General features: G+C 38.1%; 1 protein-coding gene across 1 annotated transcript in view; it reads left to right on the plus strand.

Annotated features, from left to right (window-relative positions):
- The window catches only part of LOC146314724 (DNA (cytosine-5)-methyltransferase 3A-like), an 82,473-nt gene that overhangs the window by 50,094 nt on the left and 16,300 nt on the right, over positions 1–16,079 (plus strand). The window contains exons 7-12 of the mRNA XM_084738023.1: positions 8,665–8,865; positions 10,205–10,363; positions 12,030–12,137; positions 12,725–12,872; positions 14,798–14,941; positions 15,686–15,730. Of these exons, the coding sequence (XP_084594149.1) occupies positions 8,665–8,865; positions 10,205–10,363; positions 12,030–12,137; positions 12,725–12,872; positions 14,798–14,941; positions 15,686–15,730 (805 nt within the window). The remainder of the gene's footprint in view (positions 1–8,664; positions 8,866–10,204; positions 10,364–12,029; positions 12,138–12,724; positions 12,873–14,797; positions 14,942–15,685; positions 15,731–16,079) is intronic.

Here is a 16,079-nt window from a genome sequence, read left to right on the forward strand (position 1 = left end):
GATCAAACAGCTGGCGGTTTTGGGCAGTTGTTGAGCCTTGATTGCCTGTAGTTTTTTTTGGCATTACGTCCACTTGATTTTGTACCAGTCAGACTTTATCAAAGAGCCATTCAGTCAAATGAGGCATCAACCAATGAATAAATCAATGATTTATAAGTGCAAACCACTGAGTAGTTAACAGTAGAGATACAAATGTTACATCCATGCTGGAGGTCAGCTGTTTCGTAGTCTGATCAGTGTATTGATTGCATTGGTGGTGCCAATACTGTCTTTGTAAGTCAGGCCCTCTTGTTACAGCAACTTACAGTAAGTCTGACTTTTGCAGTTTTGTTTATTTTTGCGTATTAGAATCTTTTCTCTATAGCAGCTAGTACTATTAATTATCTTTATGCTGTTTCCTACCTTTGACTGATTACTCAGACTAGCTTGAATCTATCTGTTACGTAACAAGCGGCAAACGTAACATTTATAAGTACATGGTAGTGCGTTGATCTTATGTGCAGACATAATGTCCAAACGTTCTGCACCGTTGAGGCTTTGAATTAGGCCCTGCAGAGTGAAAGCCTCCTAGTTAAAATGCTGTCAACTGGCCTAATTACTGTACTTTTTATGGGTTAGTAGGTAATTTAAAGTCTCACTGGTTGCAGTGATTTTGCCCCATTCTCCAGGTCAGTGTACAGAATATTCAGGGAAGCTGACTGAATTTAACAGGACACTTTTTAGTCTTATAACAAACAAAGTCGCCTAGATATATACAATAATAAAGCAGAGCATCATACATGTGTTTTTTTGTTTTTTTTTTTGTTTTTTTGAGGTTGCATGAAGCTGACCCCTTAGTTTACTTCAGACCAGAGTGTTGCTTTCAAACCTGAGCAGATGAATACAGATTTGTCTGTCAGTGAGTCATCTGCATCCCTGAAAGCAGCAAAGCTTCCTGATGGGGTGTTCAATCACCAAATGTTGCCAGGCAACAAACACAGTTTCATCCAGTAAGCAGGATTTTGGCTGATATCTCGCAGCAACAAGAGTCAGGTCCAAGTCTTCTAATGAGCTGATCCGGTCCAGATGCTGACAGAAATGATCAAGTTTCCCTCACGACAGCTACAACAAAGTGTAGAGTTGTTGCTGCAGGAAACATGTTCGTTGATGTAGGGAAATTTTTACTGATACATCACTGAAATGCAGAAATGAGAATTTAGCAGATTGTGATCAATTGCAATTGAGTTTACAATAATGAAACTTTATTAATCTCTGCAAAGAAATTGTATGCAGCAGCTTATACTCAAGGTCAACAAAAACGCAAACAAGAAATAAAAGAAAAAAAACTATATGAATTGGTGATGGTAAGATGGTAATAATTAATATAATTATCTGGAAAACATACAACGCAATGAAGCAGCACAAAACACAATCCACCGCTATTTCAGTGGTTAATGACAATGAGAGAAATGGACCAAATTATACATTTTTAGTACAAAGTGACAGCAGGGCTGATTGCACTGAAAGTTAAAATTTGAATTAGCTCTAAAATAAATGTTAATCAAATATTTGCAGCATCGAAAAGTTAAAAAACGTGAAATGTATACAGCTTAAAAATTTTAAACTAATATAAATAAAATAGAAACAAAGATTTTCAGCATGTACCAAATCCATATAAACTGTACACTGATTCTATACAGTATATACTACGTGCCTCTCTATTTGGCCTTTCACAGTTTCTTCTACACACTGGGAAGAGGAGAGTGAGGTGACCGATCCTCAATTAGCTGCAATCTAAAACCTCACTGCTATATGCCACTAAATCACTCTGATCCTTTAAGCTAAACAAATGCACAGCAAATGTCGTCTTTAGGATTTAATACTTTTTCTCCCAAGATGTTTGTCAAGCCGCTCACCACCACCCACAATTAATTTAAATTTGTTGCAGCTGTGAGCAGCTCCTTCATTTCCTTTGTGCATTGCTTCGTGTCCATTGACAGGACCCTCAGAAATCAACCATATTTAGTCTGCATGCATAATGTCTGTTTTGAGTATACTTCATTTTGTCTCTTGTGCGGTACATAATCAAGACCTGCTCACAAATACTGACGCTTCAGTCGTATGACTTTTTGCTCAAGCATTCCAGATGTTTTAGAAACTAGTGACGACATATGGAGTTTGCCTTACAGTGCACGTATGTGTGCTTGTGTGTTGTGTCAGTGTGTTTGTGTGTGTGGTCTGTCTACGATCCGTGTAACAGGCTGATTAGGATTTTATGAGGTCAAAGGTCAACAGGAGCGGTGAGGAGTGACCTTGTGGCCTCGGGGTCAAACAGGGAGAGAGCTGTCATGACCCGACACTCTCACTTTTACTGTCTCCTCCACTTGAATTTATGCCGTCATTCCCTCCCACTTCTTCCCATGTGTGTTTCCTTCTTTCTGGAGGAATTTCGCATTCTGAGCGTGTTCCCACCAAATTGTTTCACACATTCATTACATTAGATGGTGGGTTTCAGCTCGGCTAAAGTGGAAACCAAACTGTTCGCTCCAGTGTTAAAAACCAAAACGGAAGAATGTTTTTAGGTCATGGAAATGCTCTGGAGGAGTCGTGGGACTTTACATCTGGGCCAGTGAGATACTTGCAGTTTAGTAACCAGTGAGGTCATGATTATTTTTAATTTTATCTCTTTTGAAGCGGAGCGCTCACCGCTGCAGTGTTTCTACACTGGACTCCCCAGATGTCACTTGTCAGTTAAACAGTATCGACAGCGCTGTTACTTTTAGCTGTGATTAACTTTTTGTTTGTTTGTTTGGTTTGGGCTGTTTGTTTGAAAATGGAGGCTATAACTGCAATCAGAGGTCAATCTAGTACTGTAGTAGTATTATAGTATAATAGTGGTAGTATTTTCTGGTTTCTTTAATCTTTTATGACAGTAAACTTAATATCTTTGGATTGTGGGCAAACCAGACATTTGAAGTTGTTATTTTGGGCTTTGGGAAACAGTGATCAACATTTTATAAACCAAACAACTAATTGATTAATCGAGAAAATAGATTAATTGACGATGAAAATAATCTGAAGTTGCAGCCCTGATTTTGACAGACGTTGCGATCGTAAGAGGTTAAGATAATTTTTGCATCACAATTTTTATATTAAATGAAAACAACTAGTAAAAACATGATGATGTAATATTTGTTTGGGGTCAGTACCAAAAAAAAGAACTGGATTTGTGGGTCAGCTCTTCTCTGCAGCACCACAGTACTTCATTGTAATTGATTATATTAATTGTGCAGCCCTATGCTGTACATATGCATAATTTAGAAGCACTTGCACTTAGCATTTATAGTTCTACTTCACTACATTTCAGAGGGAAATTATATTCTTTTACTCCACTACAGTTATGTTACAGCTATGGGAACTAATTACTTTAAAGGTCACAATTTTGCATGAATAAAACACGATCGTCTTCTGAAATATGCTGCATGATGCAGATTAAACAACCCAACAATATATTAACTAGCTAAAAAAAAAGCTCCACCTCAACCAGCTAAAACATTAAAATTCTTTATACACAGTAACGTATTAGTACTTTTACTTTTGATACTTTAATCCTTTTAAGGATTTTAACAGTTTGGGAAATACACTTGTTCACATTCTTACTGAGTGTTAGATGAGAAGATCGATATCACTTTCATGTCTGTCTGTTAAATATGAAGCTACAGGCAGCAACCGTTTATCTTGGCTTACCTTAAAGACTTGAAACAAGTGGAAACAGCTAATCTGACCCTGTCCAAAGGTGTCAGAATCTACCTACCAGCACTCCTAAAGCTCATGTCAAACATGCTATGTCTTGTTTGTTTAATTTGTACAAAAACAGAAGTATAAAAACATCAGGTTGCGGTTTCTTTCAGGGTTATGTTTGAAATCTCTGCCCCAGGCCAATAAACAGTCCGCTTAGCAAAATCACAACTGTTGGATTGTTTTACACTTCTGTTCTTGTAGAACGAACAAGATATAACTTCAGGCTACAGAGTCTCCTAAAACTAGATGATTTTATAAACCTGGACGACTATAAAACCAGGATAAAGAATTATTTGACCACCCAAAGTACACGTCATGTTACTGAATATGGCTAATTCATTGTTTGATGTAATCTGCTGTTTGTTTTGCAGGTTTGCAGGTTTCTTTTATGTGAAGTCAAACTTTATTTCCTGCTGTCTTAGTCAGGGCTCCTTTGAAAAAGAGATTCTAGATCTCAGTGGAAATATTTATGGTAAAATAAAAATAAAATAGATGAAAAAATAAGTGGGTTTCAGTGGCGACAGATGCAGGCGAGCTGTTTCCTCCTATTATCCGTTCTTTATGCTAAACTAAGCTAAGTGGCTGTTGGATTGAGCTTTATACCTGACATATAGATATGTGAGTGGTATTGATCCTCTCATATAATTTATACCAGAGGGCAAATAAGTCTAACTATTCCTTCAAGTGCATTTTGTTGATAATACTCCTATATAAAATTAAAAAAAAACTACTTAGATAATCAATTAATTAGTTTCAATAATTTTTAAGGAAAAAAGTCAAAATTGTCCAAACTTCAGCTTCTTAAATGTGAATATTTTCTGATTTATTTACTTTTCTATGAAATCAAACTGAATATAATTGCGTTTTGGACAAAACAAGACATTTGAGGATGTCTTCTTGGACACCCTGACTGATATGTTTCACCATTTCCTGACATTTTTTAGATGACAACTAATTGATTAATCGCGAAAATAGATTAATTGATGATGAAAATAATTGTTACTTGCAGCTATAAAATGCAAGACTGATATTACTTTTCCTTTAGTGAAAGTAATGAAGTATAGAAGCAGATTTGACTTTAACTTGTAAACTCTCTGTACTGTATCTCCTCTCTGTCTTCCACTAAGCATGCTCCGCTTTCTTTCTGTCAGTGTTGTATTCCTCCATTTTATAATATAATCCTATTTACTCTCTCTCCCTCTCTTTGTCTTCTCTCTCTCTCTCTATCTCTCTCTCTCTCTCTCCTTCCTGAGCTGAACCCGTTGAACTGCCTCCCCACCGCACCCTTTCTCCCCACTCACTTCCTGTTTAGAGGAACAATTAAAGGATTGTTCCTACGGCCCGGGGCACTAAGGCCTTGATCTAGAGCAGCCACCACATCAGCTCGAAAAGACCCACATGAAACATCAATTATGGGAACTCCTTGAAGGACAGCTTTTGCCCGTAGACCCACCGGGTATAAAAGATAAAGGTTATGATAGAACAGCAGCTTGCGAGGGGAAGATGCCCTCAGCGGGAACCAGAGAGTCGGAAATGATCGATAACAACATGTCAGAGTGTGAAGGAAGACTGTAGTTGATATGATAGTTGATGAAATGACCACGTAGTGTTGACAGTTTGTCTGTTCTAACTCTTCCTCTCTACTAATGTTGGACAGAACATCATGTAGGTTTGATGATGTTGCCATTATATCACATCTAATTAAAACACACGCACACACACCTGCACCTTAGAGTGGCCTGTTTTTAAAATGACAGTTATGATGCAGTTTGATTGTTTATGTAGATTAGATTAAATTAGATTAAACTTTATTGTCATTGCACGCTGTAAACAGTGTTGTCAAGTTCACCCTTAAAAAGAGTTAAGTTCACGCTCTTTAGCTTTCTTTTAATTTAATTTGAAATATAGCTTCCTCCTGCCAGGGACACTGGAGTCGACATAATGACGTTATACTAAATGATGCACAACATTCATTTTTCTGTATTTCTTAGTGTAAAATAACTTCAAATTCAAATAATTAAAATATTAGAATAGTAGCCTAGTCTCCTGCAGAAATAGATGGACTTTTGCTATGGATGCAGACGATGCCAGAATTTAAATCACATACAAAACAAACAAAACAGAAAACGAGTAAGTTACATTATTAGATACTACAGCAGTAGTTATTTCAGATACAGTGACTTAATATGACTTATTTTTTCAGTGTTTCAGTTCCCGTCACCAAGGTGGTTAATGAAGTTTAATGTTACAGTCTAGTCCTTATTGATGAAAATATATCAATTGGATTATTAATTAGCGCACATATATGCGTTTCTCATAGCAAGAGATCACTGCTGTATTTCAAGTAGTCTGTGAGTTATCAGGGAAATAAAAAAAAAAGAAGTTGTTGCAAATACCCCCAGTCTCCCCTATCTTGAAATACTGAATTAATATCTCAGAAAAACTGAGAAAATAAGAAACTTTATAAAAACAGTGACTTAATCTCTCAAAAATAAAGGCTTAATATCTAGAATATCAATATTTTCCTGGACAGCACTGATTTAATTACCAGTACAACACATTTTGTTGTACTGGTTCAGGGTTTTCCTCAGTGTATTGTAAGCTCAGTGGCCCACCAGGCCAAAGGTGACCCCCCCCCCCACCCCCCGCGCCCAAGCATCTGGGAATTTTAGCATTCCAAGACTGCACATTGTCAGATTCTTTCCAAACTCCACTATAGTTGTTGATGTTTTAAAATGTGCGTTGAATAAATGATTTATTTATAACAAATTATGTAGTAATATCTTTAGATCTCTCCATGAAATCTGTGTTATGGCTTTTTTTAAATTCCCAATTCCACGATTCCGACAGTGATTGTGTTATCACAGAGACAACAGGGCCTGACCTTAGTGCTGTCAGTCTGTCGCTGGCCCACAGCGGGCCTCCGCCAAAGAAGACACTTGGCCGCCGGCCCCCGTCAAAAGTTACTTGCCACCAGGCCTAGCAGCTTGGCAGAGAGAAACCGTGCTGTATGATGAAAAACATCTAACCAGTATAATATCAAGGTTATTCTGTTTTTTTTATTAAATGAAACTAGCTACTACGACACAAAACCAAGGGAAACACCAGACTTCATGTTGTACATGCAGCACCATGTTGGCAACCTAATCAGTACTACAGCATCCACTTATTGTAATCATGTTTTAAAATGTTGGCACATGCTGTTAGTACCAAGGCGTCAGTAACCAACAATGCTATTTACACCCAGGATGGAATAGCCAGTGTGGCAGAGAAAAGCACCAATTGCTGTGCTTACCATTTATTGTCTTTTAAGCATTGTTTTCCTCATTTTTTGTTCTGAAACACAACATGCACCACACTTATATCGTATGTCCAAACCCATCTAGTCAACAAATGTGTTACTACAATATAAAATTGGAGTAAAAGCACTTTGTGGACCATTTAACTGCCAGTTAGCTTTCATATTGTAGTTTAAGGAAACTGCAGCAAGAGACTGAAAAGTGTCCCCGCTTTTTCTGTTCATTCAGTCAACAAAAAGATTCGGAGTCACATCAGATAAAAAGATTCCCACCTCTAAATGTAAAATGTCAGATTGAACCAGCGACCACTGCAGAGGACTGAGAGCCTCAGTATATCAGGCGTATGCTCTACCAACTGAGCTACAGGGGCGTTCCCATCGTGTTTACCTCTAAACTACATTCATTCTTTAGTTTTAGGGAGGATGGCTGAGCGTGAGCAGCTGCAGACGGATGCAGTCCAACCAGTCCCCCTGATTTAAAAGCTTAAAGAATTGTTTTATCATTAAATTGTAGCCCTCTGAATCAGAATCAAATCAAATCATGAGGTACCAAGAGATTCCCACCCCTACTGGCTAGTGCTAACACTAGTTAGCAAGATTACTGTGTGCCGCTTTGTGCCGTTTGTTTGTTTGTTTATTACATTTTCACATTTTTTGTTGTTTTGTATTTGATTGATTGCTTGTTTGCTTGATTGATTGATTGTAGAAGATGCAATAACAGTTATGGTTTTATTTGTTTGGGTGTCATTGGTGATTTGGCCCTGCAACCATAGTAATAATCATTTTTCTTTACTGGTTAATAGACTGTTGGTTTCTGTTTTTTCATTCTCAAATTGTCTGTGTTCATCAAAAGTTGCCAAAGTTTTATTGTTTATTATTAATTGTTTTCCATTTTCCCTTTTCTCTAACTAAAATGTTATTTATAGTATTCAATTTATAATATTGTGAAAATGTAGAGGAGTGCTTAATCCTCCCATCTGAGAGACTGTTGTAAATATTTTGTATTTTTGCTCAGTAAGACCTGAATGAGTAATCTCTTATCTAATCGTGTCAGCACTCGTGGAGGAGGCTATGGAGAGTATGTGGAGGCATTTTCCCCAAAGGACAATCTGACCAAAAAAATCAGCCATAAATGGTGAATCCTGCAGTTCTGGTTCTGGTGCGGTTAGTAGAATAACAAGGAAATTTGTTTGCCTTGTAATTATGCACAGATAAGGTCAAAAAGCCAAAGGACTGTTCCCACAGCAAGTTTATTTGAGAAATAATTTCCTCAGTACTGCATAAATATTCACCACTTTGAATCAAAGTGAATTTTCAATTAGCTCATAGTTGATTCATGAGGAATTATTAGCTATTAAACTTGAGTGCTAGTCCCATGGTAGAGCTGCTCGTGCAGCCTTTTATCGTCTTGTGCTGTAGTTAACTAGGTTTGAACTTTACAGGAAGTCAAACTGATTTCAGATCCACTCCAGCCATTTTACAGGAATAGATATAAAGGCAGCAAGTCTAAACGATATAGACGTGTTAAAATATTCTTTCAAATGTTCTCTGGTTGCTTATCGTTTTCCTCTGTTCTTCCTCCACAGGCAGAGCGACGGGCCTACAGAGAGGCAGAGATTAACATGATGGACGACCTATCAGAGGGTGACTCTCACAAAGAGGAGGAGCCAGCCAGCCCGAGCCCTCCTTCGCAACAACACACAGACCCCGCCTCTCCGACAGTCGCCGTGACACCGGAGCCGGTTGCCAGGGGAGAACAGGCCACACCCAGCGAGGTAGAATACCAGGTATATACTCATTACTGACGAGTCATTAGAATGACTTTTATTAAAGATTCGGCCTCTGAAATTCATCTTTATTCTTTAAAGGACCAGAGTGTAGGATTTAGTGGCATCTAGCAGAGCTTGCACATAGTCACCCTCCCCTTCCAGCCATATAGGAGAACCTGAAAGGCCGTATCTAGAACCAGTGCGTTCTTGGCTAATGAAAACACAGAAATGAAAACACTGTTCTTATTTTCAGGTGATTATACACCAATAAAAACATACTTATGAATATAATATTTCTTGAATATTGTATTTTCTTCTGCATTCTGTCAATAAATCCCTGTAAATCTTACACACTGGATTTTTAAAACCGCTGATAAAACAATAAAAGGCCGTTTTTGTTAAGGGAATAATAGTTGCAGGGCTGCAGTGATTGGTCAATTCATTGATTAGTCAGTCAAAATAAAATTAGTTGCCAGCTATCTTGATAATCGGCCAATCAGTTCAGTCGTTTTTCAGGCTAAAATGTCAAACATTTGCTTGTTGGAGCTTGTTAAATGTGATGATTTGCTGTGTTTCTTTGTTATTAATGACAGTAAATGAAGAGCCTTTGGTTTTGGACTTTTGGTTGGACATAAGACACAATTTGAAGACATCACTTTGGGCTTTAGGAAACTGTGTTGAACATAAAATTACAATTACAGTTTTTTTTGTCTAAACAATTAATCTGTTAATCATCAACATAATCCTTAGTTGCAGCCCTGAGTGGTAGAGCGCACTGGTGGAGAAAATAAATAGAGTCTCCAAAGATTCTGCAAATCTTGTACACTTAAAGTAGTAATTGGAGCTCAGAACAGGAGTTATTATCAAAGCACACAAGATAAAAAATAGAACCATCAGAGGCTTCATAGAAATAACATCTTTTACTCATTTTCTGCTAACTCAAATAATAATAACCTTTTGGACACTGAACCAATAAATTGTGCTTAAAGCGATGTTTGGTTGAGGTCCAAAGCCAAATCTCAACAACAATCTGAACGCCAAAAATGAAAACCTTCCTCTAAGTAAAAGCAGAATATCTCAGTCTGACGACCTTGATGATGGAAGTTGCAAAACAGACTGAAATGTCAGGTTTTTGTACTTTTGTAAAAGTTCCATTTTTAGCTCTGAAATAATTATTTTCCTTTTTGGACACTAACATTCAGTATAAAAAATTTGTCTTTAATTAGTTGCAAATTAAAACAGTCTTTGCAATACTTAAAACACTGTTTTGTTGCAGAAATTAAACTACCACACTTGGATTGGCCTGGACTCTGTCTGTTCTACAGTGACTGCCATATTGTTTTGCGTGTGCTCACAGGATGGCAGGGGGTTTGGAATCGGTACACTGGTGTTTGGGAAGCTGCGAGGTTTCTCCTGGTGGCCCGGCCGGATCGTTTCCTGGTGGATGAGCGGCCGAAGTCGAGCTGCAGACGGAACTCGCTGGGTGATGTGGTTTGGAGACGGCAAGTTCTCTGTGGTGAGTAGTTTCATTGAAGAACCCCTTTAAAACAAATGGATCAAATTCCAGTCTAATGTGTGTTTAATCCTCAGCAGAGACGCATCAGATCCTCAGAAGTCCTTCCACAAAGATTAAGAGGGAAGGAAAGAACATCTGTTGTTGTCATAGCTACATTTTTCATGGAAGTAATTTGGCCTTAAGGCAGGAAAGTATTTAACACCCCATTATTCTGATTTCATGTTTTTATAGACACTAAAATACTATCCCAGTTAAGGCATCATCACCTTATCAAATAAAATTTTACTATCCACATCTCCGCAGGTTTGTCAGTGTAATTCAACGCTTAATTTGTTCGAAGCAGAAACTTTAGTAATTGGATATGATCTTTTACTTTCACTTTATCCAAGATTATCTTATTTTTACCTTTTCCTTTCGACTCCTTTACATTTAGAATTTAATAATTAAAATAAATAAATAAGACGAGATGATGAACTATCTTTCCAAAAAAAACTGTCACACACAAAATTAAAGGGCGCCTTCTTTTCAGGGGTTTTGATGAATGATGATGAATGATAACTCCTATCCAGCCGTTAGCAAAAAGCAGTAACTTAGTTATGTTAAGCTTGAAACAAAGTTAGCCAGCAAGCTATACTGAGGAAGCTAAGCTATGAAAACAACAGTGGGATGATTGAAAGACACACAAATGGCGGTCCACAGAAAACAAACACCGCTGCCATCAGTGGGTTCACCTAACTGGGCAGGTTCAATAAAAAAATAAGAGGAAATGAGAAAATAATGAGCAGGACATGGAGATGTGATATTGATGGAACAATCTACAGCAACAGCTTCTTTTATTTCCCTCTCCTACACGTCAGAAATGGAACGAGACTTCTGCCTTAGGGCACGTCTGAAAGGACAAACTACCTGAAAAGGACTTTAAATCACAGTGTTACAATGATGACTGTCAGCCCTCGGTGATGGACGATAGCATCGACCACTGGCCCCATAGTCGGAAAACAGTTTTAGGAGTGCTGGGGGGGGGGGCACGTCCCATGTACAGAGGCTATGAGTCCTCTGCAGCGACAGAGGGCTCCACTCCCGCTTGCAGCTCTTTGCTTCCCCACCCTCTCTCCCCATTTCCTGTCATATCTTCAGCTGTCCTATCAATTTAAGGCATAAAAGCCCCCCAAAAATTTTTTAAAAACAAGTACATGGGAAAATAGCATTTTGACATGCACAAGGAACATAAGGAACACAATTATGAAGCTACAGAATTATATAAAAAACTCAAAATCAAAAATAATCGACCTGCCGTTTAAGGATTTGAAGGACTTGTTAATGTTCACCTCTTTTTCCTTTATCTTGATGACAGTCAGGAACAGAAATGTTTGCTGCTGTTTTTATTCACCTTATATTTTTTGCACTGTAAGCACCTTTTATTTGAACCCTCATGTCTTAATTAAATAGGCTATTTTTGGATTTATCTCAGCCTCTGGACTTTTTTGTGGCCTTCTAGCCCACACTGGTGTGCGGGTGTCTCCTTTGCCGTCCGTTCGAGTTTGCCTCTGTAACTGACGCACCCAAGATTTACTTTTTTGATGCCCCAAGTGGGCGCAGTTTCCCAGCACTCTGACGAATTTCCTTTTATCCTGATGACAGTCATTATGATTTCTTTGTCTTGCAGGTTTGTGTGGAGAAGCTGATGCCTCTCAGCTCTTTCTCATCTGCCTTCCACCAGCCCACCTACAACAAACAGTCCATGTACCGGAAAGCCATCTTTGAGGCTCTGCAGGTAACAGGTCCACCATTCGAACTCTGCTTCTTAATGTCAGGGAGTGTTTGTGGCTTTGTGTCATTAATGATGACTGATTTTCTCTGTTGCTGCTCTCATTGTATTTCTCTCTGGATGAAGTCCAACATCTAAAAGACCAAAATATAAATGCACAAGACTAAAGGTCATATGTTACTCATTCTTCTCTTATGTAACCAAATCTGCCGATTTGCATTGAAACTGGCTGGTATTTTGCATTTGTGGAGGTGTTGTTCTCATCTAGCTCTGCCCACAATTTATGAGTGGTAACATGTGGGTACATTAGTTTCAATTTCACATTTTTATGGGTTATTTTTTGGTCCAGCAATACTTCATTTTTTTCTTTTAAGTAATGCAGAACACATGGTCATTTCCAGAGCCACACTGGCTTATAACTCATTCTGTAAAAGTGAAGGATTTGTCCACTAAAAGCTGCACGTATCTGATCTCATTTGACATATTTTTACTGTTTGTGTTACTGTGCCTGAGCCATGTTGTTGACAAATTTTAACAGAACTGTAAACTAACAGTGTGTGTGTGTGTGTGTGTGTGTTTGTGTGTGTGTGTAGGTGGCCAGTGTACGGGCGGGGAGGCCAGTTCCTTCCTGTGATGCGAGCGATGATGCAGACGGCGTAGAGATCCAAACCAGACAGATGATTGAGTGGGCCATGACAGGCTTCCTACCCAGTGGTCCACAATCACTGGACCCTCCAGAGGGTAAACACACAGTTATTAATGTATAATTTATGGGGAGGGGTTGTCCATCACTGCAGTTCAGTTGTGTGAACTGTAGGTTTCTTCTTTCAGGTTACATTGGAGACTCAGTAGATGCGAGTTTCTTGTGAGATGATGCTGCTCATTTTAACTCTCAGCTCAGTAAAGTCCCCTCTGCCGTGATTCTGATATCCAGTGGTGGAAAGAGTACTGAAAATCTGTACTCAAGTATTTCAAGTAATTACAAGTACTGGTGTCAGAAAAATACTTAAGTAAAAGTACAAAATACTCATCTTAAAAACAACTCAGAGTCTTAGTTACTTTGGTCCAGCGATTTCATGGTAAATAGGTGGTAATTACCAAGTAATATATTTTAAATTTCTTAGAAATTACCCCCAGATGTCATGGTTGATTATTTGATAATCATCAAGTACCCTCTTCATGTAGTGGGCAGTTATTACCAAGTAACATATTAAATTACATGGTTAGATTACATGGTTTAATAAATACTTGAGTATAAGTAAAAGTACAGACTTGAAAATCTACTCATTAAAGTACAAGTACCTTAAAAAACTACTTAATTACAGTAACCTGAGTATTTGTAATTAGTTATTTCCACCCCTGCTGATATCAAAACAAAAGTTTGAAAGTTTGGAAAATACTTAAGTATAACTGTAATGTTTATGTGTGAAAAAGTTTTATTTTCAACGTAATCTGGTGTTTTTAAATAAATAAAAACTAGTTCTAGTTTTGTTTTAATAGAATACAAAATAACAAAAAACAGACAGGTCACTGGAGGCAGTGTAACACAGCTCATATGATACCAGCAGTGAACCTTTTGTTAAGGTTTACATTCCCAATAGTCCCTGAAGGGAAGAGAAGCAGACAAAAACAAAATCAGCAGGGCATCACTCGAGGATCACCTCACGTCCGTATCAGTCCTCTGCTTGCTGCTAACAAATCTTCACCCCTTACGTTTTTTCAAGAACACGCTTTACCAGAAATGATGCTCATCTCTTGTTCTCCACAGGTGTAAGCTCACGACTTCACCATGTTATTATAAAGGGCCACCATAAAGACTTTGAAAGCTGGGAGACTGTCTTCAGTCTCTGCTGAATGTTTAGAGACTGACAGAACATATAGTCAAAGTTAATATGAACAGCTGATTGTTGTGGGCATAAAGGAATTATGTTAACTTTATTGTTTGGAATTACATTCATAATAAAAATTTAGTTGAGAGTGTGGAAGTTTTTGGTTTAGGAAAGTGAAAGTTCTTGAAAAGTACTTGAATTCTACTCTTAAAAAAGTGTATTTGTATTGGTGTTACATTCTGTTCAAGTAAAAGCACTTTTTGTAAGTGACTTTGAACAAAAGTGCCTGCCTGTTGATGTGATCTAAAGTAAAAATAAAACCAGCAGTATTTAAGATTTATTTTCCTTTAGATCACCTTGAGGCGACAGCTCAAACAGTATGACGGATGGGCACATTTACTGATTGGACGTTTTTGTTTTTTGCTTCGAAACAAATGAACTCTGTTGTGTTCTTGAAACTAACTGAGTTCTTCAAAGTATCTAAAAGCAAAAGTGTTTATAACTGTTCTGAACGGCCAAACATGACTGGTGGTCATCAAAGGCAGAGTGGGGAGATGTGATAATTGCTCAAATGGGGATAACAGTGCAAGCTTTCTGACAAATCTTTCTGTGAGAACGTTTGAGGGGTTGCACTCGTTCGTGACCATAGAAGTTGTGTAAAGAAGGAAAAGCTTTGTTCTGTTTTGTTTGAAAGACCACACAAGCTTCTACCAGTGACTCCACTGCTCTAAACCAGTTCAGATGTTAATTATGTCTCCGTCCTCTCAGTGCTTTAGAGCCTGCATGTCCCAAATGTTGTTAAAATACCTCTAAAGACGATATTCTTTATCTACGCAGGTGAGCAGAATCCATATAAGGAGGTGTACCCAGAGATGTGGGCGGAACCTGAGGCGGCGTACACGCCCCCGCCTGCCAAGAAACCACGCAAGAACGCAGCTGAAAAAGCAAAGATCAGAGAGGTGATCGACGAAGGGACCAGAGGTAAACGAACAATTTCAGCTGCAGCTGCTTATTTTCCAAAATGAACCTACAACTTCTCTTTAAGTTTATTTAAAAGTTTTCTACAAGTGGAGGAGTGAGGGAGTTCTCCCCATCAGAGGAACATGTTGAAATAAGAACCAAAAAATTGTAAAGTTTATTAAGATTTGAGTCTTTTGGTTGTATTTGATTCTTCTCATATTCTCATATTTGTTTGATATGATTCTTGTGTCGGTGGTAAAAGAGGTTTGTGGTGTTTGAGTCTGTTGTGGGAACAGGTCTGCGACATAATTTATACAGAATGGTTTTCTGGTGTGTGTCAGACTTTTCATGCCCAAACACGTCCATGTGGCAGAAGTAGCCCCTTGTTTTAGGTACATGCTCCTTGTTTTGTCCCTCTCCTGCTCAGAATGATCCAGTTCTGCGTCACATTCACTCTCCTCCATGTTTGTTTGTGTTGTCTTCATGCAAAGTTCCTGTCTGCACCGTGTCGTGCAGAAGAAACCAAAGTGTCATCCAAGTGGTGAAAAGTACAGCCTCAAATAGTGTGATTTGCAACACAACAAAATAAACAATAGGGCATATAGACATTTTTCTATTGTCACATGATATATATCATCATATGACACAGCAACAATACTGACTACACATAGTTTATCTGAATTCCTGTGTTTTTTATAAACTGCCTGTATGTGTTCAAACTCAAAATGGCGTGTTGATGTGTTGTTTATGTATTTTCTGTTCCAGAGAGACTCATATTTGAGATCAAAAAGAAGACCAGGAACATAGAAGGTAAAAGTTTCACTTTTGTTCAAGCCTCATTCTTAAATGTGATGCATTAATTATGTCATTTTTGGGGGGCGGACCGTACAAACGCCTTTGGCTTACAGAAATGTTTTTGCTTAACTCTGGTTAATGAGCTGAGTAAAAGCTCATTTATGTCACCTGCTCCTCGTAGCAAGTAACACTTTAATTGCTGCTGAACAGCATTAACAAACACAATTTGTCAAAACTTAATAAAATATCCCTCTTAAATGGATTGGAAATGTGACAAACCGTTAAATACAAGACCTGCATCATTATTTAATGGGACAGTTTACCCCAAATCAAAAATACATATTTCTCCCCTTGCCTGTAGTGT

The sequence above is a fragment of the Lutjanus erythropterus genome, chromosome 15 (genome assembly GCF_056507025.1).
Source record: "Lutjanus erythropterus isolate fLutEry1 chromosome 15, fLutEry1.hap2, whole genome shotgun sequence".
Classification (NCBI taxonomy): domain Eukaryota; kingdom Metazoa; phylum Chordata; class Actinopteri; order Lutjaniformes; family Lutjanidae; genus Lutjanus; species Lutjanus erythropterus.